Below are 24190 nucleotides of genomic sequence, written 5' to 3' on the forward strand. Positions count from 1 at the left end.
TAATGCATGGGGAGTTAGTCCACAATCTTTTAACTGCATTGACATACCCAAAGAAAATTGCCATTGTTAAGTGTAGCGCCCATAGGAAAGTGGTTGATAAGGTTGGAGAAGGGAATGCGTTAGCGGATCGAGTAGCACGGGAGACTGCGATGCAGCCCGGTACTACTGCCATGTATGTAGTGAAGTCACAGGTGGAGAGATGGCATGATGCGAAGGAGGAAGTGCGAGAAATACAAAAGACCGCTTCTGACAAAGAGCGGGAACAATGGGCTAGCGAAGGAGAACTGGATGACGAGGGTTGCTGGAGAAATAAGCAGATGGATAGATGGAAATTACCCACGGCTTTTGTACAACCTATGGTCCAGATGGCACATGGGCTAGCACATGTTGGAGCTTCCGCGATTGTGAAATTGCTTACCCAAGTCTGGGAGCATCCAGAAATTGCTAGCACGGCAAAGAGGGTGGTGCAGACCTGTATGATCTGTCTGAAGTATAACCCAGGGAAAGGCACGCGAACTCCAGCAGGAGGATTTGCGACACCCACTGCACCCTTTGAGGTTCTGCAGATGGATTACATCCAGCTTGAGCGCTGTAACAATTTGAAGTATGTTCTAGTAGTGGTTTGCGCCTTTAGTAAATGGGTCGAGGCGTACCCTGCGAAAGACAATACTGCAATGACTACAGCGAAGCTATTGCTGAAAGAGTTTTTCCCCCGATACGGCGTCTGTAGACTTCTGTGGAGTGATAATGGCCCTCACTTTGTAGCGGATGTTATAAGGTATGTCTTGAAGGGCCTAGGCATCACCCAGAAGTTCCACGCCGTGTTCCACCCTCAGTCTGCAGGACTAGTCGAGAAATATAATGGTACACTGAAGCTTAAGATCGCCAAAATTCAAGCTTCAACATCTTTGACTTGGCCAGACGCCTTGCCACTGGCGTTATTGTCAATTTGGTCGGTGCCACACTCTCGAACCGGCCTTACACCCTATGAGATTGTGTTTGGACGCCCAATGAATATTTGGGGTCCACCAAGACCTAAGGCTGTGTATGATGTACCTTGTGTGATGATGAGTGATTATCTGGCACAGTTAACGGATAACTTGGTTTCTATTCATCAACAGGTCCGAGAGGCGCTCCCTGATCGGTCTACCGGTGAAGGACATGGTCTCCGGCCTGGGGATCATGTCATGCTGAAGGTTTTCGACAGAACGAACAGTTTGGAGCCGAGATGGGTCGGACCTGAGCAAGTTCTTCTTGCAACGAGGACGGCAGTGCGAGTCTCGAACAGGAAGAATTGGATCCATTCCTTGCACTGTCGAAAGGTACCGCCCGGATTGGTGGAATCTGCCGTGCTGACCGATCAACGAGACATCTTAGCAGCAGAGACAGGCCGTGCTGCAGAGCCAAACGACACGGAGGAGCTCTTTTCGGACCACACGACTTCTGGAGGAAGGCGATATCATCTGCGACCAAGGAAGTGAGGTTTCCAGTACCGGGACATACTGTCAGAACGGCCCTTGGGTTAGTGAAACGGAGAGCCGATGAGGCAAGGGGGGGGGATCAGCCCTGCATTAGTGTAGCGACACCCGTCTTGGCCCGCTGGTGAAGAAATCAACCGCTGCCCAAGGGGAAGAGTTCTGACAGACTTTTAGTTTCAGGAAGATACCAGGGTATTGTTTCCTTTGACATGGAAAAGAAGAAAATCATTTGTGCGTTGGGGTTCATACTAACAGTAGCTATCGTTGGTATAACCACATGGTTTGTGGAGGAGGCAACTCCTGCCCGAGAGACACTTGTGTTGACGACTCCAGTGCCTGCGGAGCACTACTTTTATACATTGCCATACCAAGAGTTGAAGCATCGACAATCCTATTTGAATAACACTTTTATTCAGATGCTGCATCACACCCACGTTGCTACGAACGCTACGAACTGTTGGATATGTGGGATGATGCCAGCCCATCAGAAGAAAGGAGGTACGCCATTCATACCCCTTCCTTTCTCTCACAATGGCTCTTGTAGAGCATGGTACACTCTGTTGTTTGCCACTCGAAAACCGACAGTGGGACGATTGCTTTTTAGACTTAATAAAGAATGTCATCAGGACAGAAATGGATATCCACAAGCAAATGGAACAATTTGGGAATGGGAAGAGTACCGACCGGACAATGAATCCATTCCCTACATCTTCACGAATACCAGAGACACTGTGGGAAAGGAAAAATTTGTGATCCAAGTGGCCCAAGCCCAAGCGGACCTGTGTGTCCAGAGTGTGGGTTTTATCCCTGTTGGTGTCAGTGATTGTATAACTGTGTTAAACATTGATGGGTTAAATAATAGCACCTTCCTAGCATCCCATAATACCTATTTTGTATGTGGAAATAAAGGTTATTACCGTTTGCCGGCTGGGTGGTCTGGGGTATGCTATGTATCATTCCTATTACCTCCTGTATTTCTAGCACCCGCGTCATACCATAAGGATTTGAAATTGCTGAATAATGTGACTGTAAATAGATATAAACGTACTCTATCTATTAATGAGGTGGATCAAACCGATACTAGTTTGCAACAGTATATTGATTTCAACTTAGGACTGTTTTTCTTTGTTGGAGCCGCTCTGAATAGTAGGAAGATCCGGAGATTAACGAGAGTGGTAGAAGCTGTGACTAATCAGACTGCTGCTGCTCTTGGGAATCTTACGGAAGAATTACAGATAACCAGGATTGTTGCATTGCAGAATCGTATGGTATTGGATGTGATGCTAGCTGATCGAGGAGGAGCCTGTAAAATTATTGGAAGTAGCTGCTGTGTGTTCATCCCTGATCATACGCCATCCGTTTATAACGCCATTAATAAGCTGCATAAAATAGCAGCTGAAATCCACACGGAAAACGGCACTTGGTCCTTTTCTGGATGGTTTTGGGCGTTGGTTACTGCCTGGGGTTGGAAGGTTCTAACTGGTCTCTGCATTATTATAGCAATTCTGTTCTTTCTTTGTATGTGTATTCAATGTGGACCATTGTGCTGTTCTGTATGCATTTCATTCTGCATTCCAGACAAGAAAGCTATTGCCGAAGTTGCCCGCCAGAAGGGTCTAGTTAAAGAGGTTAAAGGAATGATGATAATTGACATATACGATGATTATTCTTGGAAGCCAGATGTCTTCAGTAAATGCTGAAAGGGTCGTCTGTTGTAAATTAAGGCAGAATGTGATTAAGCATTTACTGAAAACATTAATGTTTCCCCTTTATCGTGTTTTCCTCCTTATGTTGGCCGAAGTCCGGACTCCATTTTGTATTGACATGCTGCCATGTGTTCACCACGAGGAGAGTCCGACCTCTGTGTTAGTTGCTCTTGTAATCTGCCTAGCAACAGTTATAAATAGCTCTCTCTTGTCCATCTGGCGCATGCCCAGACTTGACCACATCTGTTATAATTAGCTTTGCTTGACCATGTGTTCTCACGGGCCTAAGGAGTGTGTTAACTCCGCCCATGTATTGATTTGGTATCGAGAATGACCCTAAATGGTAATGTTCTTTGACTCCATGTGGTATCCACCCACTCATGAGCCCCTCTGTTGTGTATAAAAGGGGACTGTGTACGCAAGTTCGGTGTGCTACTCCTTGCAATACTGAAGAGTGTTGTGTGGATTGTAGGACCACCCTTAAGGGTTAATAAACGTTGTCTTTGTACTTTGCAGTTTCCGTGCCAACTTCCTTATAGATTTCGTTACAGAAGAGCGAACCCTTGTCTCTCGCGGGCCTAGCTGGGGCTTGTATTCATCAAAGGGACAGAGCTGCCGACTGAAGCTAGGGAAACAGGTTTGAGTGTCTGCGTCGGCTCGACATCCTGTGATTCTGGGCAAATCACTTAATCTCTTTTTGCCTACCAACAGCAAATATGTCCTTGTGTAATGTAACTGGTGCTCATATAAAGCGCTCCAATGCCTTCAGGTCAAGTTTGCGCTCTATAAAACTGCAAAAAACATAAAAATTAAAAGAGAAATCATCTTAGATATTGAGAGCCATGGGGAAAGACTCACCGAAACAATTGCGTACTCCATTTCTGCACAAACACTTGGTAACCACTAAAGAAAGAGACATGTAGAAACAGCAACAGACAGACAATCAACGAAAGAGAGATCACATTAGATATAGACACCCTTGGGGAGAAACACTCACAGTCAGTCAGTCAGTCAAATATACTTTTATTTGATTTCGTTAAAAATCGTAAAAGGATGGAAGAACCACCGTGGAACATGATACTTTAAGTATGCATTTTAAAAACATATTATTAAAAAGACCACAAGGTCATGACCACAGACAGAAGGTAACTGATTAAATAAAAGTATTGCCCGGTGTATTAGTGCAATTGGAAAATATGTATTTACAAATTTTTTAGGCTACTTAAATTAAATTACTTTTTTGTCCAGTTCTTTTGCCACAATTTTCCAGAATTTTATGGCTCTGCAAGACAGAGGAATCGACGACCCTCCTAGACACTTGGGGCCATATGTAGGTAAATTACATTTACCGATTCTTAAATACCGAATTTTACCGATTCGGTATTTATGAATCGGTAAATGTAATGTAGGTAAAAAAATACCGAATCGGTAAGTGTCGGTATTTTAGTATCGGTATTTACCGATTCGGTAATGGTAACCTGTATCTCATTGATTCCTATGGGCCAGGAGGCCCATAGGAATCAATGGGAAGCCAGTTACCATTACCGAATCGGTAAATACCGAATCGGTAATGGGGGGAGCTCAATCAAGGGTGGCAGGGTGTCACATTGACACCCTGTTGCACCCCTGATTCCTGCATGTGTGCACATGTGGCACACATACATGCCCTGAGGGCATGTGTGTCTGCCACATTGCACACATCTAAGGGCTAAGAAATGCATTAACTGAGTCATTCGTCATTTACCACCAACTTTCAGTTGGTGGTAAATAACGAATCCCCACACCCACCACACACTCCCCCTACATCTCATTTCTGTATTCGGTATTTACCGAATCGGTAAAATTACTGATTCGGTAATTTTACCGATTCGGTAAATTACCGAATACAGAAATGATCCCCCTACATATCAAAAGCCTAAATACCGGTCGGTAACGGTATAATTACCGAAAATCGGCCATTACCGACCGGTATTGGGCTACCTACATGAGGCCCTTGATTACTGCTACTCTGCATGTTCTTATTTGTTCCTTCCTAAAGGCCTCCCGAAGGACAGTTTTTCGAGTTTCTAATAGTAAAGGGCAAATGCATAATAGATGTAATAATGACTCGTCCCCTTATCAGCAAAGGCGCCATTCCTTGGATGGCCATGTGTATTTCCATTTCGAGGTCAGACCCTTCGAGGGAAATGAGCCCATTCGCAGCAGCATCAGATAGTGCTTTTTCTGATGAGAAAAGTATTCGGACAGGTACGGTTGTGGTTTCAGCGTCTGATAGGCATGCATCACTGGCCAAGCATGGTATTTTTTCAAAAAGGCAGTATTATCCATTAATAAGGATATCCGCTTGATGGCAATATTTACAACAGATTTAAATCCGGGGTGCGTTGTAGGGGTAAACCAGGCCTCCTCTAGCTGTAATGCCGAGAGGGATTCCTTCAAAACTGTTGTGGTTGAGTTGACTAGTCTTGCTTGATTTTCAATCTCCACCCAACAGTGGTGAGCTAAGGTGTTGTCTTCTGCTTCCCACATCCTCCAGTAATACTTTACTAGTGCACCTTGTCTGGCTGGGATTTGATTTTTTAATCCATATTCAAGGCGCATTTGTGTCTGTCATAAGTCATAAGAAAAGGAGGGAAGGAATTTTTCTGCAATCACTTTTAGCAGGTGACCAGTAGAACAGCTTGTAAGCTTTTAAATTTTTTTTTTTAAATGCAAACAGCAATTGTTTTGCTTTCGTGCGTCCTTGGTCCAGATGTAGCTTAAAGTTGAGATTGCAATCTAGTTGGAAACCTAGGTATTTGTACGAAACTACCCTGGTCAGTGGTTGCTCTTCCAATTTCCAGGAAAATGTACGCTTTTTCGTTGTTTTATTGTGTTTAGAGAAACACATCACCTTTGTTTTTTGATGGTTGATTATTAATTGAGCCAGGGTGGTGTAAGCTCCTAATTCCGTAATCAGTCTCTGCAGGCCTACAGGAGTTTGTGCTAGCAAAACAATGTTGGAGACACAGTGTCGGTATTTTGGCAAATTTTGGGGGGTCGGCTTGAATTAAGCAAAGGTGCTTATCAAGGTCTGAGATGTAAATGTTAAATAGGCAGGGCACTAACACACAACCCTGTTTTAGCCCATTGAGTTTTGGAATCTTGTTGGTTAACCTGCGCCCATCTCCTTTCTTAATTTGAACCCACGTGTGAGAGTAGAGATCGATTATAGCCTTCAAGAGTTTGGTTGGTACCCCCCAGCCTTGCATTTTTGCCCATAACTTAGCTCTCTAAACTTTATCGAAGACCGCTTTAAGATCAATAAAGCATGCGTACAAGGGCCTAGATTTTGCAAAGGCTTGGTTGGCTAGGAGAGTAACCGCAGAGATGTTAATAAGGGTGCCCATCCCTGCTTGAAATCCGGTTTGTGTGTAAGGGTCAGGTTGGTTCGACTAACCCAGTCCTCTAGGTCCACCAAGAGATGCGATGCGAATATTTTTGCCTCCACATCAATTAATGCAATCGCCTATAGTTGGATGGATCAGAGCGGGAGCCCGACTTGTGAATTGGATTTAGAATGCTTCCTCTCCTAGGGCCCGATTCACAGAACTAACTTAAGACAAAATCCTAAACTTACTACCATTTTGGTATTCACAGAAGGCAATTACTCATTTTGGTATTCACAGAAGGCACTTACTCATTTCGGTATTCACAGAAGTTAGGAGTCCTAACTTTAGGGCTCCTAAATGCCTTCTGTGAATACCGAAAGTCTTAAAGTTAGGATTTTTCTCAGTTTAGGAGTAGTAAAGTTAGGACTCCTAACTTTAGGACTCCTAAATGCCTTCTGTGAATACCGAAAGTCTTAAAGTTAGGATTTTTCTCAGTTTAAGAGTAGTAAAGTTAAGACTCCTAACTTTAGGACTCTTAAATGCCTTCTGTGAATACCGAAAGTCTTAAAGTTAGGAGTCCTAACTTTACTACTCCTAAACTGAGAAAAATCCTAACTTTAAGACTTTCGGTGTTCACAGAAGGCAATTAGGAGTCCTAAAGTTAGGAGTCCTAATGTTACTACTCCTAAACTGAGAAAAGCCTAACTTTAAGACTTTCTGTATTCACAGAAGGCATTTAGGAGTCCTAAAGTTAGGACTCCTAACTACTGTGAATACCGAAATGAGTAAGTGCCTTCTGTGAATACCAAAATGAGTAAGTGCCTTCTGTGAATACCAAAATGGTAGTAAGTTTAGGATTTTGTCTTAAGTTAGTTCTGTGAATCGGGCCCCCCGACTCAGGGATCAGACTGGAGGCAATAGCATGGGTAAAAAGGGGTGTAAGGAGACAGACCAAAATGAAGGCTCATGCTGAAACAGAGCATTTGGTAAACTGTTGGGCCCTAGAGCACCTTCTGATTTTAAATTTGTAATAATTTTTAGAACTTGTTCTTGTGGAATCGGCTCAGAGACTTCAGGTAATTTGTGAGTCAAGATGTTATTGACTAGTCCCGCACCAACAACTCCCTTCCCTTTTGGTGTTTCGTTATTCAGGGTGTTTGAGAGTGGGATTTCATTACATAAGAGTTCAATATGGGCTCTCCAAGTGGCCTCCATTATGTCCGAGTTCTGATGTTGGTGCCTGCTGTTTTGTAGCTGGTTGATGTGTTCCCAGAAGAGCTTGGAATCCCTTAGTTTACAGGCATGGAGAAGCTTCACCCAGATGTGTTCGTGGAACTCTTTCTTGGCCGCCTTAGTATCCCTTTTTTTGGTGTTTAAATTTCTTTTATTGATTTCCAACACAGAGAAAATAACGATCGAGCCAGTGTGCTCTATGGTCATCGGGGTGCAACCTGGCAATCGTATTACTATATTCGGTCAATCAAAGGCAAAGTCGAAGAAACGAAACACCCCCTCCCTCCCCACCCTCCTCCTCCCCGAGAAAGAACACACCTCTATGAGATGAGAATATTAAGAACAATCTAGGAAAGATCCATATGGAGTATGCTAGATAGTGGAAGTGTTGGGGTAGGCAGTCTAGGGGGGTCCGCAAGTCTCTGTAGTCGCAAGTATTTGGGGCAGGTGAGCTCCGTGAACTCTGATGTCAATAACATGAGAAAGGTTGCGCACAGACCGTGAAAGGAAGCCAAAGAGTCAAAGAGAGAGAGATCTTTTCCATTCCCAAAATGGCCCACAACCTATGAAGCCATCCTAGGCATGTAGGAACTGTCTTGGTGCCCCAGTGAGTCAGAACGTTTTGTACCGCCGCCCCTAGGGCGAGTGCCATTTGTTTACTCCTCCGGGATTTAAGGGGAAAGGTGATGGCTTTAGGAAGGCCCAGAAGAACATAGACCGGGAATCTGGGGATCTGGGTGTCAAAGTGGGTGTCCACGTCATCAAGGATCTGCTGCAAGTATGCCCCCAGGAAGGAACACTCCCACAGCAGATGGGTAATGGTGTCCAGTGAACCACAGGAGCGGCAGCACTGTGGGCTTCGGGAAGGGTACCTCCATGGAGTCTTACCTCAGTTAGGTACCAATAAGTGGCCACTTTAGTGGCAGTCTCAATGGAGGCTACGTTACGTGCTGTGCGTCGGGCCCTATAATAGATATCAGTCCATTCTTTCTGCGTCAGAGCCCTACCCAACTCCCCTTCCCATCTTAGTTGGCCGGGAGTCTTCCCAGTGTCAGAAGTGCATCTGGTAAATTTATATAAGTCCGACGTCTAACGTATGTCACTATGTCGTGTGAGCATCCACATCTCAAACGGAGTAAGGGGTCTCTCCGCACCCTCCCGCACATCGCTGTGTCGGATCTGCAGGTAGCGATAACGCTCCATTTCCGGAATGCCTTGATCTTTACGAAGGTCAGAAAAAGAGCGGGGTCCCGAAAGGTCAAAAAGATGACCTATGGAGCGGCAAGCTTCTTTGGTCTAGTGGTGAAACCTCCCGGGGTCAAGACCTGGTGTGAAATCAGGGTTTTGTGCTATAGGCATGATCGGGGACGGGAACATCGTAAGCCCCCCAGAAACTGCAGCCTTGTCCCAGGCCAACAGAATAGGGCGAGTCACCTCAGAGAGGTACAAATTGCGAGGTCACCCCGCGCAAACGAGGAGGGGACTCCCCATAGAGGCTGGCCAGCAAGGGACCTACCCATAAATAACCAGTGTTTCTCAGATTTCAGACGGGACCACTCCACCAGTGCTCTCATTTGGGCCGCTCGCCAATAAGCTAGAAGGACAGGGACTCCCAAACCCCCCTCCACCGGGTCTCTATAGGTAAGCTCCCAATGCAACCGAGCCCTCTGATCCCGCCAGACAAAGTGCTCTATGTCTCGTTGCAACGAACGTATGACCCCTGTCGGTAGCACCAGTGGAAGCGTGTGAAACAGGTAGAGAATTTGGGGCAATCTCACTATTTTCACAGCCGCTATACGGCCCAACCATGAAAGAGAATGTGGTCTCCATTTCCTAAGGAAATCACAGACTTGTTGCAGGATTGCCGTGTAGTTTGTCATTCTGGTGGCTTTGATAATAGCGGAGCCTTGCAATCCTAAGTAGGAAATGGAATCGCGGGCCCACTGGATCGGGTAAGAACGCTGTAGCATCCCCAGTGTCTCAGACCCTAAGGAAAGATCTAGGGCTTGTGACTTGTGCACATTAATCTTAAAGCCAGAGGCAAGTGCAAACCTGTCCAGTTCGTCCAGGAGAGCTGGTAAGGATTCTCTAGGGTGCTCCAACGCAGCCACTACGTCATCCGCATATAAGCAGAGTTTATGCTCTGACCCCCCAAAACGCGCCCCCCTAATACCGGGATCGTCTCGAACCCTTTGAGCCATGGGTTGCATATAAAGGGCGAACAGGAACGGAGACAGCGGGCACCCCTGCCTTGTCCCTCTGCAAATGGGAAAGGTCGACGAAGCCATCCCATTCACCCGCACTGTGGCCGTAGGATTTGCGAAGCTACCAAATACCCAGTCGATGAAACGGCTTGGAAGGCCGAAGTGGGCCAGGGTCACCCAGAGGTACGGCCAGTGGACCCTATCAAACGCCTTTTCAGCATCGACAGAGAGAATCATTCGTTCCGCTAGAAAGCATTCTGACCTGTCTACTAGATGGAGAAGCCGTTTGGTATTGTCGGAGCACTGGCGTCCGGGGACAAACCCGGACTGATCCAGATCAATCAGCCCGGGGAGATGACGAGAGAGTCTGCTCGTCAGGATACCGGTAAAGATCTTTAAATCTACGTTAAGAAGGGATATAGGGTGAAAGGAACCGCAGAGGCGCTTATCTTTACCCGGTTTGGGTATTACCGTTATCAACGCTTCTAGCATGTAGGGCGGGAGGGAGAAAGCAGGGGTAGACCCAATCGAATTAAAAACCTGTACCAGCAGTGGAGCCAGCACTGCGCAGAACTTTTTATAAAAAATGGAGGAGGACTGGCAACTTATTGAGTTTCAAAAGGGAGATTGTAGAGATGACCTCCTCCAGTTGGAGGGGAGCTTCAAGCTCTTCTGCCTGGTGTGGTAAGAGTTTAGCTGTGGCGACTCCCTGAAGATAGTGGGCTGGCCCACCCTCGGGCAGAGTTTGAGCCGCATATACGGTCTCGTAGAATTGCCGGAACGTATCTATGATCTCAGGATCGTTAATTCGGTATCACAGTCCTTTCCCTGCTGGTCCCGGATCTCGGTGACTCGGGACGCTTGTCGCTGAGCACGGAGCCGATTAGCGAGGAGGCGACCGCACCTATCACCCCCACATAGAATGCATGTTTCAGGCGGAGGGCTGCGTACTCAGCCCGATCAACGTCCAGTCCTGCCAGCTGAGCCCTGGCTGCCTTAAGTAGTTTCCAAACTCTGGGCGCCCCTGTCCTCTGGTGAATGCGCTCCAATTCGGTCACCTCCTCCGTTAAGAGCTCCCGTTTCTCTTTTCTGTCTTTATTATCGGCCGCCGCAATGCCCAGAAACTCTCCCCTAACCACCGCTTTCAGTGCTTCCCATAAAGTCGTCATAGAAATGGTATGGGAGTCGTTAAGATCTAGGTAATCGATCATGCACTTCTGGATTTGCTGTACCACCGAGGAGCACTACAACATGGTCTCACGTAGACGCCAGAACCTGCGAGAGGGCTGTCAGTGGTGCAGGGACAGGGATATTCTAACCGCCGAGTGGTCAGATAAGGGGCAGGGAAGGATCTATATGTCCCGAGTCTGTTGCGTCAGGTAATCAGAGGTGAGAACATAGTCAATTCTGGCGTACGTCTTGTGAAGATGTGAGTAAAAGGTGCATTCCCTGGTTCCTGGATGTCACAATCTCCAAATGTCTGTGAGTCCAGCCTCTGCCAGTAGCCACTTCCCATCCCCCGAACGGGCCCTAGACTGCCCCCAGGGCTGCCCCGACCGGTCCGCCGCGCCATCAAAGACCAGGTTAAAATCCCCTCCTAGAAGCATAGTTTTGTCCGGGAGACCAGCGAGCTCATGTATGACTTCCCTAATAAAGCTCTCTTGCCCTCTATTGGGAACGTACACTGTAGCAATCGTGAATGTGCGGGTGCCCAGAGTAAAGGTGTGTGCCAGGAGCCTACCCCTAATCTCAGCCTGTTTGCTACCTATTTGGCCCGGAAATTTAGTGGAGACTAGGATCGCCACCCCCGCCATCTTAGAGGTACCAGAGGAGAACATCTGGTAAGGAAAGACTCTGGACCTCAGTCTGTGGGTATCAGTGGATAGTAGATGCGTTTCCTGAAGCAGGCAGATATGAGCATCCGACTGTTCGAGATAGGACAAGATGGCCCGTCGTTTGGTAGCATTATTCAGCCCCTAGACGTTAAGGGACAAAATATTAATGTCAGAAAACATAAGGGAGAGTCCCTGGGTGTGCTACAGAGTGTTGCCCCTTGGTCAGTGAAGACGGAAAGGAAGTGTTAGTAATAAGTAACATCAATCCAGCGGAATTAGGAGGTGGAGGAGAGAATCCAAAAACCCACAACAAAGAACTAACAACAGGAAACATTTACTTGCGAAGTCCACAAATGTCCCTGGCTACCTGCCCTGTGGAGAGGTGCGAGATGGATGGCAGGAGCTCCCCACCGCCCCCACCCCACCCAGGGCCCAATCAAATAAATCAAAATGGATCCCAGTAAAGTTGCAAATTACATCACTTCAGCCAATGTGTTTCAGTCTGTGGTGTTTGAATCTTCTGACAAGGATTGCAGGACAGGCGTGCGTTCTTTGGAAATGGTCTCCAGGTCCGAACGTAGACCCAGCGGACAGTTCCCGTAGGGGTCCCGATCAGCTCTGCAACTCCTAACAGGGCCTCTCGCCTGCACAGCGGCTGGCGCGTCGCTCCGTGCAACAAAGGATAGGGCACCCACCAGCTAAAGGGCACCAGCCAGGCAGTCAGGCTTGGCGGCAGGTCCGTTGCCTCGTGGCCTCCCTGGATGCAAACAGAGTCCGAAACGGCGGCTGGGAATATGCTGGATGCAGCTATGTAGCTTGGGCCCAGGCCAGGGGTCAGAGCGACGAGCAGGCACGTCCAACTCAGTCGCCATCTTGGCCACGCCCCCTCTTAGTATCCCTTTTTAACTAATTTCTTGTTTTAAATATTAAGAGCAGGAGTTCCTGGGGGGGGTCTGGGCCCCGGGTTCGTAGTTGTCTTAAGTACTTGTTTAACTGTTGTTTTTGTTTCCTTAGACTTTGGGTGAACCAAGCCCCTTTTGATCTTCCTGCTTTATGGCGATAAGCATGATTTGAGAATTTTGTATTAACTTCCTGTATGAAAGACTCCCAGGCCTTTATGGTCAATGGCTCCACGTTGAATCTCTCCAAAAGACTGGTGTATGTAACGGTGATATCCTGAATGTTATCCTTTTTCCAGCAGACACATTTTAGGTTGTAGCATTGTGTTTGGAGAGACATTGCCTTAGCTTTCACTGGAATTGCGAAGGTTCCTAATAGCGTGAAAGATTGTGGTTGATGATCCCTTCCGCCCTATCTATTATTTGAAAATTCACAATGTATGGGAGAAGATCGTGATCCGTAAAGGTGTAGTCGAAGGTTGAGCGTGTTTTTTGGGTAACCCTTGTGTATTCGTTCCGCTAGAAAGCATTCTGACCTGTCTACTAGATGGAGAAGCCGTTTGGTATTGTCGGAGCACTGGCGTCCGGGGACAAACCCGGACTGATCCAGATCAATCAGCCCGGGGAGATGACGAGAGAGTCTGCTCGTCAGGATACCGGTAAAGATCTTTAAATCTACGTTAAGAAGGGATATAGGGTGAAAGGAACCGCAGAGGCGCTTATCTTTACCCGGTTTGGGTATTACCGTTATCAACGCTTCTAGCATGTAGGGCGGGAGGGAGAAAGCAGGGATAGACCCAATCGAATTAAAAACCTGTACCAGCAGTGGAGCCAGCACTGTGCAGAACTTTTTATAAAAAATGGAGGAGGACTGGCAACTTATTGAGTTTCAAACGGGAGATTGTAGAGATGACCTCCTCCAGTTGGATGGGAGCTTCAAGCTCTTCTGCCTGGTGTGGTAAGAGTTTAGCTGTGGCGACTCCCTGAAGATAGTGGGCTGGCCCACCCTCGGGCAGAGTTTGAGCCGCATATAGGGTCTCATAGAATTGCCGAAACGTATCTATGATCTCAGGATCGGTAATTCGGTATCACAGTCCTTTCCCTGCTGGTCCCGGATCTCGGTGACTCGGGACGCTTGTCGCTGCGCACGGAGCCGATTAGCGAGGAGGCGACCGCACCTATCACCCCCCACATAGAATGCATGTTTCAGGCGGAGGGCTGCGTACTCAGCCCGATCAACGTCCAGTCCTGCCAGCTGAGCCCTGGCTGCCTTAAGTAGTTTCCAAACTCTGGGCGCCCCTGTCCTCTGGTGAATGTGCTCCAATTCGGTCACCTCCCCCGTTAAGAGCTCCCGTTTCTCTCTTCTGTCTTTATTATCGGCCGCCGCAATGCCCAAAAACTCTCCCCTAACCACCGCTTTCAGTGCTTCCCATAAAGTCGTCATAGAAATGGTATGGGAGTCGTTAAGATCTAGGTAATCGATCATGCACTTTTGGATTTGCTGTACCACCGAGGGGCACTGCAACATGGTCTCACATAGACGCCAGAACCTGCGAGAGGGCTGTCAGTGGTGCAGGGACGGGGATATTCTTACCGCCGAGTGGTCAGATAAGGGGCAGGGAAGGATCTATATGTCCCGAGTCTGTTGCATCAGGTAATCAGAGGTGAGAACATAGTCAATTCTGACGTACGTCTTGTGAAGATGTGAGTAAAAGGTGCATTCCCTGGTCCCTGGATGTCACAATCTCCAAATGTCTGTGAGTCCAGCCTCTGCCAGAAGCCACTTCCCATCCCCCGAACGGGCCCTAGACTGCCCCCAGGGCTGCCCCGACCGGTCCGCCGCGCCATCAAAGACCAGGTTAAAATCCCCTCCTAGAAGCATAGTTTTGTCCGGGAGACCAGCGAGCTCATGTATGACTTCCCTAATAAAGCTCTCTTGCCCTCCATTGGGAACGTACACTGTAGCAATCGTGAATGTGCGGGTGCCCAGAGTAAAGGTGTGTGCCAGGAGCCTACCCCTAATCTCAGCCTGTTTGCTACCTATTTAGCCCGGAAATTTAGTGGAGACTAGGATCACCACCCCGCCATCTTAGAGGTACCAGAGGAGAACATCTGGTAAGGAAAGACCCTGGACCTCAGTCTGTGGGTATCAGTGGATAGTAGATGCATTTCCTGAAGCAGGCAGATATGAGCATCCGACTGTTCGAGATAGGACAAGATGGCCCGTCGTTTGGTAGCATTATTCAGCCCCTAGACGTTAAGGGACAAAATATTAATGTCAGAAAACATAAGGGAGAGTCCCTGGGTGTGCTACAGAGGGTTGCCCCTCGGTCAGTGAAGACGGAAAGGAAGTGTTAGTAATAAGTAACATCAATCCAGCGGAATTAGGAGGTGGAGGAGAGAATCCAAAAACCCACAACAAAGAACTAACAACAGGAAACATTTACTTGCGAAGTCCACAAATGTCCCTGGCAACCTGCCCTGTGGAGAGGTGCGAGATGGATGGCAGGAGCTCCCCGCCGCCCCCACCCCACCCAGGGCCCAATCAAATAAATCAAAATGGATCCCAGTAAAGTTGCAAATGACATCACTTCAGCCAATGTGTTTCAGTCTGTGGTGTTTGAATCTTCTGACAAGGATTGCAGGACAGGCGTGCGTTCTTTGGAAATGGTCTTCGGGTCCGAACGTAGACCCAGCGGAGAGTTCCCGTAGGGGTCCCGATCAGCTCTGCAACTCCTAACAGGGCCTCTCGCCTGCACAGCGGCTGGCGCGTCGCTCCGTGCAACAAAGGATAGGGCACCCACCAGCTAAAGGGCACCAGCCAGAGAGTCAGGCTTGGCTGCAGGTCCGTTGCCTCGTGGCCTCCCTGGACGCAAACAGAGTCCGAAACGGCGGCTGGGAATATGCTGGATGCAGCTATGTAGCTTGGGCCCAGGCCAGGGGTCAGAGCGACGAGCAGGCACGTCCAACTCAGTCGCCATCTTGACCACGCCCCCTCTTAGTATCCCTTTTTAACTAATTTCTTGTTTTAAATATTAAGAGCAGGAGTTCCTGGGGGGGTTCTGTGCCCCGGGTTCGTAGTTGTCTTAAGTACTTGTTTAACTGTTGTTTTTGTTTCCTTAGACTTTGGGTGAACCAAGCCCCTTTTGATCTTCCTGCTTTATGGCGATAAGCATGATTTGAGAATTTTGTATTTACTTCCTGTATGAAAGACTCCCAGGCCTTTATGCTCAATGGCTCCACGTTGAATCTCTCCAAAAGACTGGTGTATGTAACGGTGATATCCTGAATGTTATCCTTTTTCCAGCAGACACATTTTAGGTTGTAGCATTGTGTTTGAAGAGACATTGCCTTAGCTTTCGCTGGAATTGCGAAGGTTCCCAATAGCGTGAAAGATTGCGGTTGATGATCACTTCCGCCCTATCTATTATTTGAAAATTCACAATGTATGGGAGAAGATCGTGATCCGTAAAGGTGTAGTCGAAGGTTGAGCGTGTTTTTTGGGTAACCCTTGTGTATTCTGTAGGTCAATCTGTCAGGCTTCGACTGTTAAGTACACAAATTGAGAGATCATCCAGACGGGCGGCGCATCTCTTACCGAGTGTATCGCGTCGATTAGAGACTGATGTGGGCGCTATAGTGCCCTTTTTTCTGTCATACTGTAAGTTCATGTTGAAGTCACCCGACAATATGATGTTAGAATCGGGATAGGCAAGTTTTAATGTTACTAATGATGTCATTAGTTGTTCAATTCTTAGCCTCTTTTGTTTAGATGCCGGGTGAATGTAAATGTTAAGTATTAGCAGACTGTTGAATGGCGAGGCGTCAAGTTTGACGCATAGGAACTAGGAACAATCTAAGTCTATAAAAGAAGCATGCCATGGAATGTCTGTTGAAATGAAGGCTCTTCCATGTTTTGTGGCATCTAATGGCCGGGCTCAGGAATTCCATATAGCCAACTATTGGTGAGGGGATTTTCTGCCAGGTTTCTTGGAAAAGAAGGATGTTATACTGTGTGACAGATTAAATGAAGTCGGGATCTTCTAATTTCGTGCTCAGGCCTTACACATTCCAATAACAGATGTTGCAACCCTGATATGAATTTGGAGCTATTGTGGAGTTTGTTCATGCCATTCCGAAGGATGTGTCTGCCATATTCAAGTGCCGGGAACCCGAAGGCTTAATAGCTTCTGGATGTTCAAAGGTGATAGTAATTTTCCTGGCCGTGTGCTCTGTACGCTTTAATGGGCTATGTTGGTCTGGGCCTTTTGCTCCCTTTAGCAGACCCTCTGTGTGAATTGGTGGTTGTAGCAGGCTGGGATAATGGGGAGGGACTATCTTTTTTAACTCAATGCCCCATTTGGTGTGTGTGTTTAGCTGTGAATAATTTACGCTATCCCTTAGATAGGTACCTGCGTTGCCTCCCTGGTTTTGGCTGTGAGGTATTTCCGGATTGCGTCTTTCTTCTCTAACATTTTCTTCGGCCAAGTTGACCTCACTCGGGCAAGTTGTCTTGATTAAAGTCGTGGTGCTCCCTGCTATTAATGTAGATTTCGCAATTTGTTTGGTCTGGATTTTTTAATTGTGTTTCTAGTTCCTTACAGGAGGTTTGAATAAACTGTATATTTTTTCTGGCTGGGATTGCTCCCTTGTGTTATGGTTTGGACTTCTAGGGATGGCAAACAAATTAGGTGATACAATCAGTTGCACCTTGATGCTTGCTGCTTCCAAGGTGTTTCTAATTACTTAGTCTTCGCGTTGGTTCCTGTCTTGAGCGGACGATGCTAGGATTAAATTGGATACCTGGCTAGTTTGTTTGCTTTTTCTAGCCTTTCTCAGGGGGAGAAACACTCACAGAAACAGGTGCACGTATTCATCTATAGGCACGACCCCTCGGTAATCGCTACAGAAAGAGACATGTAGAGACAACCACAGACAGACAACGAGAGTCAATCAACAGGGGAGAGAGAGAGAGAGAGAAAGAGAGAGAGAGAGAGAGAGAGAGAGAGCAAGAGAGATCATCTTAGAGAGCCATGGGGAGAGATACTCAAAAACAGACATACATCTAACTTTGGGGCTAGCCACAGAAAGATACATATAGATACAGCCACAGACAGAGGAAGTAATTTAGAGAATGGAGGGAGGTGACAGCCAGAGACAAAGAAAAAGATACAGTCAAAAAGAGAGAGAGCGCGAGAGAGACAGTTTTGCAGGCCGAGGCAGCCGAGACAGTGATTCATATCCATAGATGGAAACATATGGAAAAAGCACAGAGAGACAACCTAAGTGAGAGGCAGCCAGGGACACTTTGGGATAGTCAAAGAGATTGTCACCCAAAACAACAGAACGAGACGCCCGGTGAAAGCAATAGACATTCAGAAATAGCAGAAAGAAGTAGACAGAGAGAGAGATGTGGACACAGATAGGAACCAAGAGACATAATGAGAGACAATGACAAGCTACAGACAGCTCACTCCACGACATCACCCCCCAAAAAATTGGGGAATAACTATAGAGGCAGCCACAAAGATTAACAGTATAGAAAGAGAACCAAAAGGAAGGAGGACGAGAGACAGCAGGATTGACTTTACCGTAGGGGGCGCACGGTGCGATAGTTATTATATGAACTCTCTCCCCATGACCTCCTTCCTCACGGATTCCTCACTATCACCCTACAATGGTGCCCCTCATTTCTCCTTAGCCCCTCCCTTACATTTATTTAGTTTATAGTGCTACCTACTTGTCCCAATGTAGACTCTCAGACTGCTTTGCATTACAAACATATTATATAGAGGCAAAGAGTCATACAAGTCATTAAATGAATGTACAGGAAATGTTACTTAGAACTGTGAGGATTACAAGGTGTAAGAGTCACATGTCATCCATACTGGTGTACATGATAGGTGCTTGGTCTTTAGAAACAATGGGGCAGATTAAGTATTTGTTTACGATGTGCATTAACAAAAGTTCCTATGCTCCATTGCATGAAAAGGAGAGACCACAACAGCATCATATCTGCTAAGATATGGTTCTCTTGCCTCTAGTGTTGGAATATATAAAACTGCCTTGCGCTAATGCACATACCTTTGCACAATAGTGCAAGGATGTGTGCATGATGTCAAGCATAGGTTTTATACTGGAAGGGTACCCTTCCAGGCAAAATTCTATGCTTTGACAAAGTTTAAAACTTTACCACTTTGTGTATGTGCTGCACAGGGCGTGCCCAGGGTGTGCCGCAAGGGTCGGCTCTCAGCCCCACACTTTTCAATCTATATGTGCAGCCGCTGGCTGCTGTCGCCAAACGTTGGAACCTGACTATGGTGTCCTATGCTGACGACACGCAGCTGGCGGTTGCACTAAGTGGGGCTTCCGACCTCAAGGCTGCTAAGTTCCGTGAGGGAATTAGTTCAGTAGCCCACTGGATGACAGATAATTTCCTGCAATTGAACGCTAAAAAAAACAAAGTGCTCATTGTTGGCAAGCAGAGCCATCTATGGGGTGATCATTGGTGGCCACAGGAGCTTGGTCCAACTCCTCTCCCTGCCACTGAGGTCAAAAATCTTGGGATTTGGTTGGATTCCAGACTCAGCTTTGTTCCCCACACAAAGAAAACCGCTGCCACGTGTTTCGGGATCCTTCGAAGGCTTAGACCTACCTTCAAATTTTTTGATGCCCCAACCAGACAGCTTATTGTACAAGCTACGATTCTGTCTCGGTTGGACTATGCGAGCTCTCTTCTGTTAGGAGCTAACCTGGCCGAACTCTCTAGACTTCAACGCGTCCAAAACGCTGCCGCCAGGGCTCTGGTTGGCTTACCGAGATATTGTTCGGCCAAAAAAAACATCAGCAGACTCCACTGGCTTCCTGTTGCTCAAAGGATTAAGTTCAAGTCTTTGTGCCTATTGTTTAAATTCCTGAAGCACTCCTCTCCTCAGATCTTGGAGCATCTTATTCTGCCCTATGTACCCTCGCGTTCTCTAAGGTCCTCTGGACTTCATTTGGTCACAGTTCCACGCTTTAAGAGGGCTAGGGCCGGTGGCCGCTCTTTTAGAGTGCTTGCTGCTAGGCTCTGGAACTCTCTTCCGGTTCATATCTGCGCAACTGATGAACTTTTGGTCTTTAGAAAGGCCGTTAAAACCTTTCTCTTCCCTCAGGATTCTTAGTGCTATGCTCCTGTCTCTGGTATTGCTTATGTACGGTATTTTGTCCTTTGTAGCGCCGGGACGCCCCTTTGCTGGGGCATCTGTGCACTCTATAAATCCGGCTAACATAACATAACATAACATAACATAACATGTAAAGTTGCAAAGGTTTGGAGAAAAAACCTATTTGACGCAAATCCCTTTTTATCAAAGTGAGTAGACAGTGTTTTGTTTTTATTATTTATTTGTAAAATGTAGAAGTTACCATTTTTTTATTAGATTACATTACAACTTTGTTATAGATATCATGTGCATTTACATTAATTAAGATGTATAACCAGCATCTTTAGTCTTCTAGTTATATTCATTTAATGCAGGGGTTCAGTGTTTACCAATATTGTACGGGTGGACCTGTCTGTGCCCGTCAGAGACGGGAAGAGGCTGAGCTGGGCCTCTGAGACCTGTCACTGGAGTCTCTTGGACTTGACTTTTAGCCATCGCTGGACTCAAGGTTAGTGTTCTTTTACCTGAGAGCGCACATATTGCTATTGAGCCTCCGTCGCGCCTTCTTTTACTCTTTTTCCCTTTGTGGCCTACTCAAGTCCTGTTTAGTTTTTGCTTCTGCTGACATTCGCTCCTCCGTATTGGGCTGCTGTTTATACTTGCAGTGAGTGAAGGGCAGAACAAGAGCACCAGACGTGAAGGAGATCTGATCTACCCCAACGTGCTATATATAAATATAATAATGGGGAAGCAAACCTGTGTTGAAAAAAAACAAATGCCACTTCCCCAAACCTCATCAACATTGCAACCAACTTCTATTGACAGAATGCTTCAGAGGGCCATAGGGTGGGGGCCACCGAAATTGAATTGACCGAAAGGCGGCCATCGTTAACCCCGGACATAGACTTTCCCTTGACAGATAGTGATGCCTCACATACCTCACCAGCTTCTGCCATTAACTCTTTCAAGGCTCAGCCAAGGGGCTGTGCAATCGTTTGTGACACATCTAGCGCTGATCTGCATCCGGGGGTTACTCCCCCAGACCCCGCTAAAAAAGGGAAATCTAAACCAGCTTTAAGATCTGGGGTAAAACGCAAGAAGTGTGTAGAAGAGACATCGGTCACTGGAGTCATCGGGGTGGGGTGGGCAGTTGGTTGCTCACCAATAGCCATAGAGCACCCAGCATGGGTGACAAACCTGGTGGTGGATTTACAGGTCCAAGTTAGGGCCATTGTGAAGGATGAGCTTAGTTCTTTGATAGCAGGGGTGGACAAGCTGTCAACATTGTTTGAGGCCTGGGTGGCAATCCAGAAGCAACAGCAAGGGGGACGGAGTCTGCTAGTTGCCAGGTAATGCAAGCTGCTCCCCCCAGTACTAGGTTGGACCCCCTACCCGCGAACAAATTGATTCCCATTACAACCCCAGGTTAATCAGGGGGTCATAAACAAAAATAGGGCTAATCCAACAATGCCGATAGCACATGACATGCATCGTCAGGGTCCCAGTCACTGGGAGGGGAAGGGGCTCGTCCCATGCACTGAAGCTAGCAAAGAGAGGCCAGCCCTGCCATGTATCAATCTTCCACCTGCCTCAACCCCGTATGTCATTGTCCTAACAGGAGTACCAGAGCTCAAAAGGGGGCAAAGGGAATCACATCATGAATTGAAGAATAAAAGTATGTTTTGGCTGGCCAAGCAAAGGCAATTTTCTTATAAAGATGCAGGCGAGATCCTCTTGACACGCAGGGTTGGTTGGGTGAGTCGGAGACCAAAAAATGTGCAAGGGTACTGCATAGTGATCAGCTTTAGAAACCCATTGGTCACCCAAGTTCTCCTAAACAGAAACCATCACAGGCAGGTTAGGGGTATAAGGTCTTTTTCTCTGTGCTATTTTTATCCTCTAGGGCAAGCCCTGCAAACCAGAAACCAGAATGGACACAAGGTGGGGATGTGGAACCAGAACCATCAACCTATTAGCATGTGTCAGGATAAGCCCAGACCGTTATTTTTTAACCTACCACTAGCAAACAGATTTGGGGCCCTAGAGTCAGTTGATTGACTCGATCCTGCATGGCAACAGGTTGAGAAATTCCACCATTAAAGTGAGCCCCAGGGGAGAATTATACAACAAGGGGCATTCTTTCAACAGAGTGTGCCACTCAGGCGGGTCGTGGACCATGGGAAGGTGCGCGCTGATGAAATGGAAGGAGCTGATAGGGATTATTAGCATAGGGCTACAATAAACTGACCCTCGCCTAATCCACCGCACAAGATATTACAGGCCTTTAACTCATTTATATTGGCTGCTTCACAATCCTCATTCCCCACACTTGTCAAAAGTGCTGTTAGTATTGGTTCAAGGTCAATGGGGGTGAAGAGGACTAGCCTTTTCCAACAGGCATCTGGTTCACTAACGACAGCTAGCCAGCTCCTAAACTCAGATAACTGTTCAGGCCCATCCAGGCTGCATGTATTATCTTGGAACGTTGCTGGACTCACCACCAAACTGGATAACCCTGAGCGGGGGGTTTTTATAGATCATCATGAGGTTTGCATGTTCCAGGAAAGCTGGGCTAGGGTGGACTTGCATAGATTAGGTTATATGACATTCAGTACAGCCGCCACCTGCGCTCTTGGGTTGTGTAGCAAAACAGAACGAGACATCCTCAAATGATATTCTATGTATTTTTCGGATTTTTCCTTTAAGGGTCAGAATTGCCCTGGTTAATGTTTATTCCCGACTGGTTGGATATAGTCAAGAGTCAATGACTCTTAATCAGTTGACCACCTTTTTATCCACCATCCCGAATAACTTTTTGGTGATTCTTGGTGGTGATTTTAATTGTCAGTTCACGCCCTTGGATGGCTTGAATGGAGATAACCCCAGTGAAGAGGATCTACACTGGGCCATCCCAGAGCCCAATATTCCATCAACCAGGGCTTGGACTCCATTGGTGCTCCAGATGAACACTCTTACATTGAATCATTCACTAAGAGCTTGTAATGGTCGAACAAAATCTGACTCACTGGGGATTTACACCTTTAATAGAATAGGACATGGCTTCATCCTAGATTATGTCCTGGTAGATACAAAATCTTGGCATAGGGTGATAGATTTTAAAATTGTCCCCCGTCATGTTAGTGACCATAATGCTCTGATTTTAGAGGTGGTCATGCCATGTGCTGAGAGTGCATCTGATTCAAAATCTCCACCTGATACTAGACTAACACTCACTAATTGTAGGAAGAGAGTTAGATGGGTGGATATTTGTCAATCTCAGGAAAAGCTGTACTCTCTATATCAAACCATCATTCTGCTCCTTATGGCTGCAAATCAATCCATTTTGGCAAATGGTACTTTTATCTCTCTTTCAAAAGTTGCCGAGAACTATAAAGCATTAACAACCACTATGGCCAATATTTTTCGCCCCAAGTAAAGAATAAGGGAACACAAAAAACCCAACACCCCTGGTATAGCGATAGTTGCCGCATGGCTAAGTCAGCTCTTATTTCTGCTATCAAGGCCAAGGATAGGCTGCTAATCCAAGAAAAAAGGGCGGCCTACAAAAGCACCAAGGACGAGGCAAAAAAAAGATGGGAATGTGACAAATGGGATACCCTGAGAAAAGCCCTATGTACCCATGATATAAGGACCTTTTGGAATGCAGTAAACATGGGTTGCTCTGAAGGTAAACAGGCAATAGAACCCAATATAGGGGCGGATGTGTGGAAGGTTCACTTTGAGTCCCTCTATTCAAGGGTAACCCTTAAGGAGATAACTGATGGCCTGAGCAAAGTAGCACCACCTAATGCTCCAGGGCTAGATAAGATCTTTCACAGTAAACCTACTACTTGGGCTCCTTATTTGTGGACCTTGTTTAACGCCATCCTACAAGGAATGGTGAATCCCGCTACCTGGGCAGGTGCGGAAATGTTACCAATTTATAAAAAGGGTTCACCACTCCTTCCTCTAAATTATAGACCCATAAGCCTCATTGATGTTAGCCCAAAAATATTTTCCTGCGTGCTGCTGGGACGACTCTAGAGCTGGATGGAGGAGCACAATGTCTTTAGCCCATTTCAAGCCGGGTTTGGAGAGAAGATGTCCACAACAGATCACATTTTTAGGCTCCAACTTTTACACTGGAAACGGTGTGTATAGAGGGCTGCAGTCTCTAGTTAATATTTGTGGACCTAAAATCCGCTTTTGATCTGGTGCCGAGGGACAAACTGTGGGCAACTTTAATGGACCTGGGGGCCAAAGTTTATCTTTGTCACCTGCTGAAACCACTACATGAAGACAATTTCGCTCAAATCAGG

At 46.7% G+C, this 24190-nt stretch overlaps 1 protein-coding gene across 6 annotated transcripts in view; it reads left to right on the top strand.

Annotated features, from left to right (window-relative positions):
* Positions 1 to 24190, top strand: part of LOC146857822 (4-galactosyl-N-acetylglucosaminide 3-alpha-L-fucosyltransferase FUT6-like) — a 683427-nt gene that overhangs the window by 176368 nt on the left and 482869 nt on the right. For 2 of the 6 annotated variants that reach the window (XM_085648484.1, XM_085648485.1), the window contains one exon: positions 1122 to 3690. The exons of the other annotated variants lie outside the window; for them this stretch is intronic. In XM_085648484.1, the coding sequence (XP_085504610.1) occupies positions 1688 to 3178 (1491 nt within the window). In that variant the 5' untranslated portion in view covers positions 1122 to 1687 and the 3' untranslated portion in view covers positions 3179 to 3690. Of the gene's footprint in view, positions 1 to 1121; positions 3691 to 24190 lie in introns of those variants that run through there. 6 annotated transcript variants of the gene reach the window in all.

The sequence above is a fragment of the Triturus cristatus genome, chromosome 3_2 (genome assembly GCF_964204655.1).
Source record: "Triturus cristatus chromosome 3_2, aTriCri1.1, whole genome shotgun sequence".
NCBI lineage: Eukaryota > Metazoa > Chordata > Amphibia > Caudata > Salamandridae > Triturus > Triturus cristatus.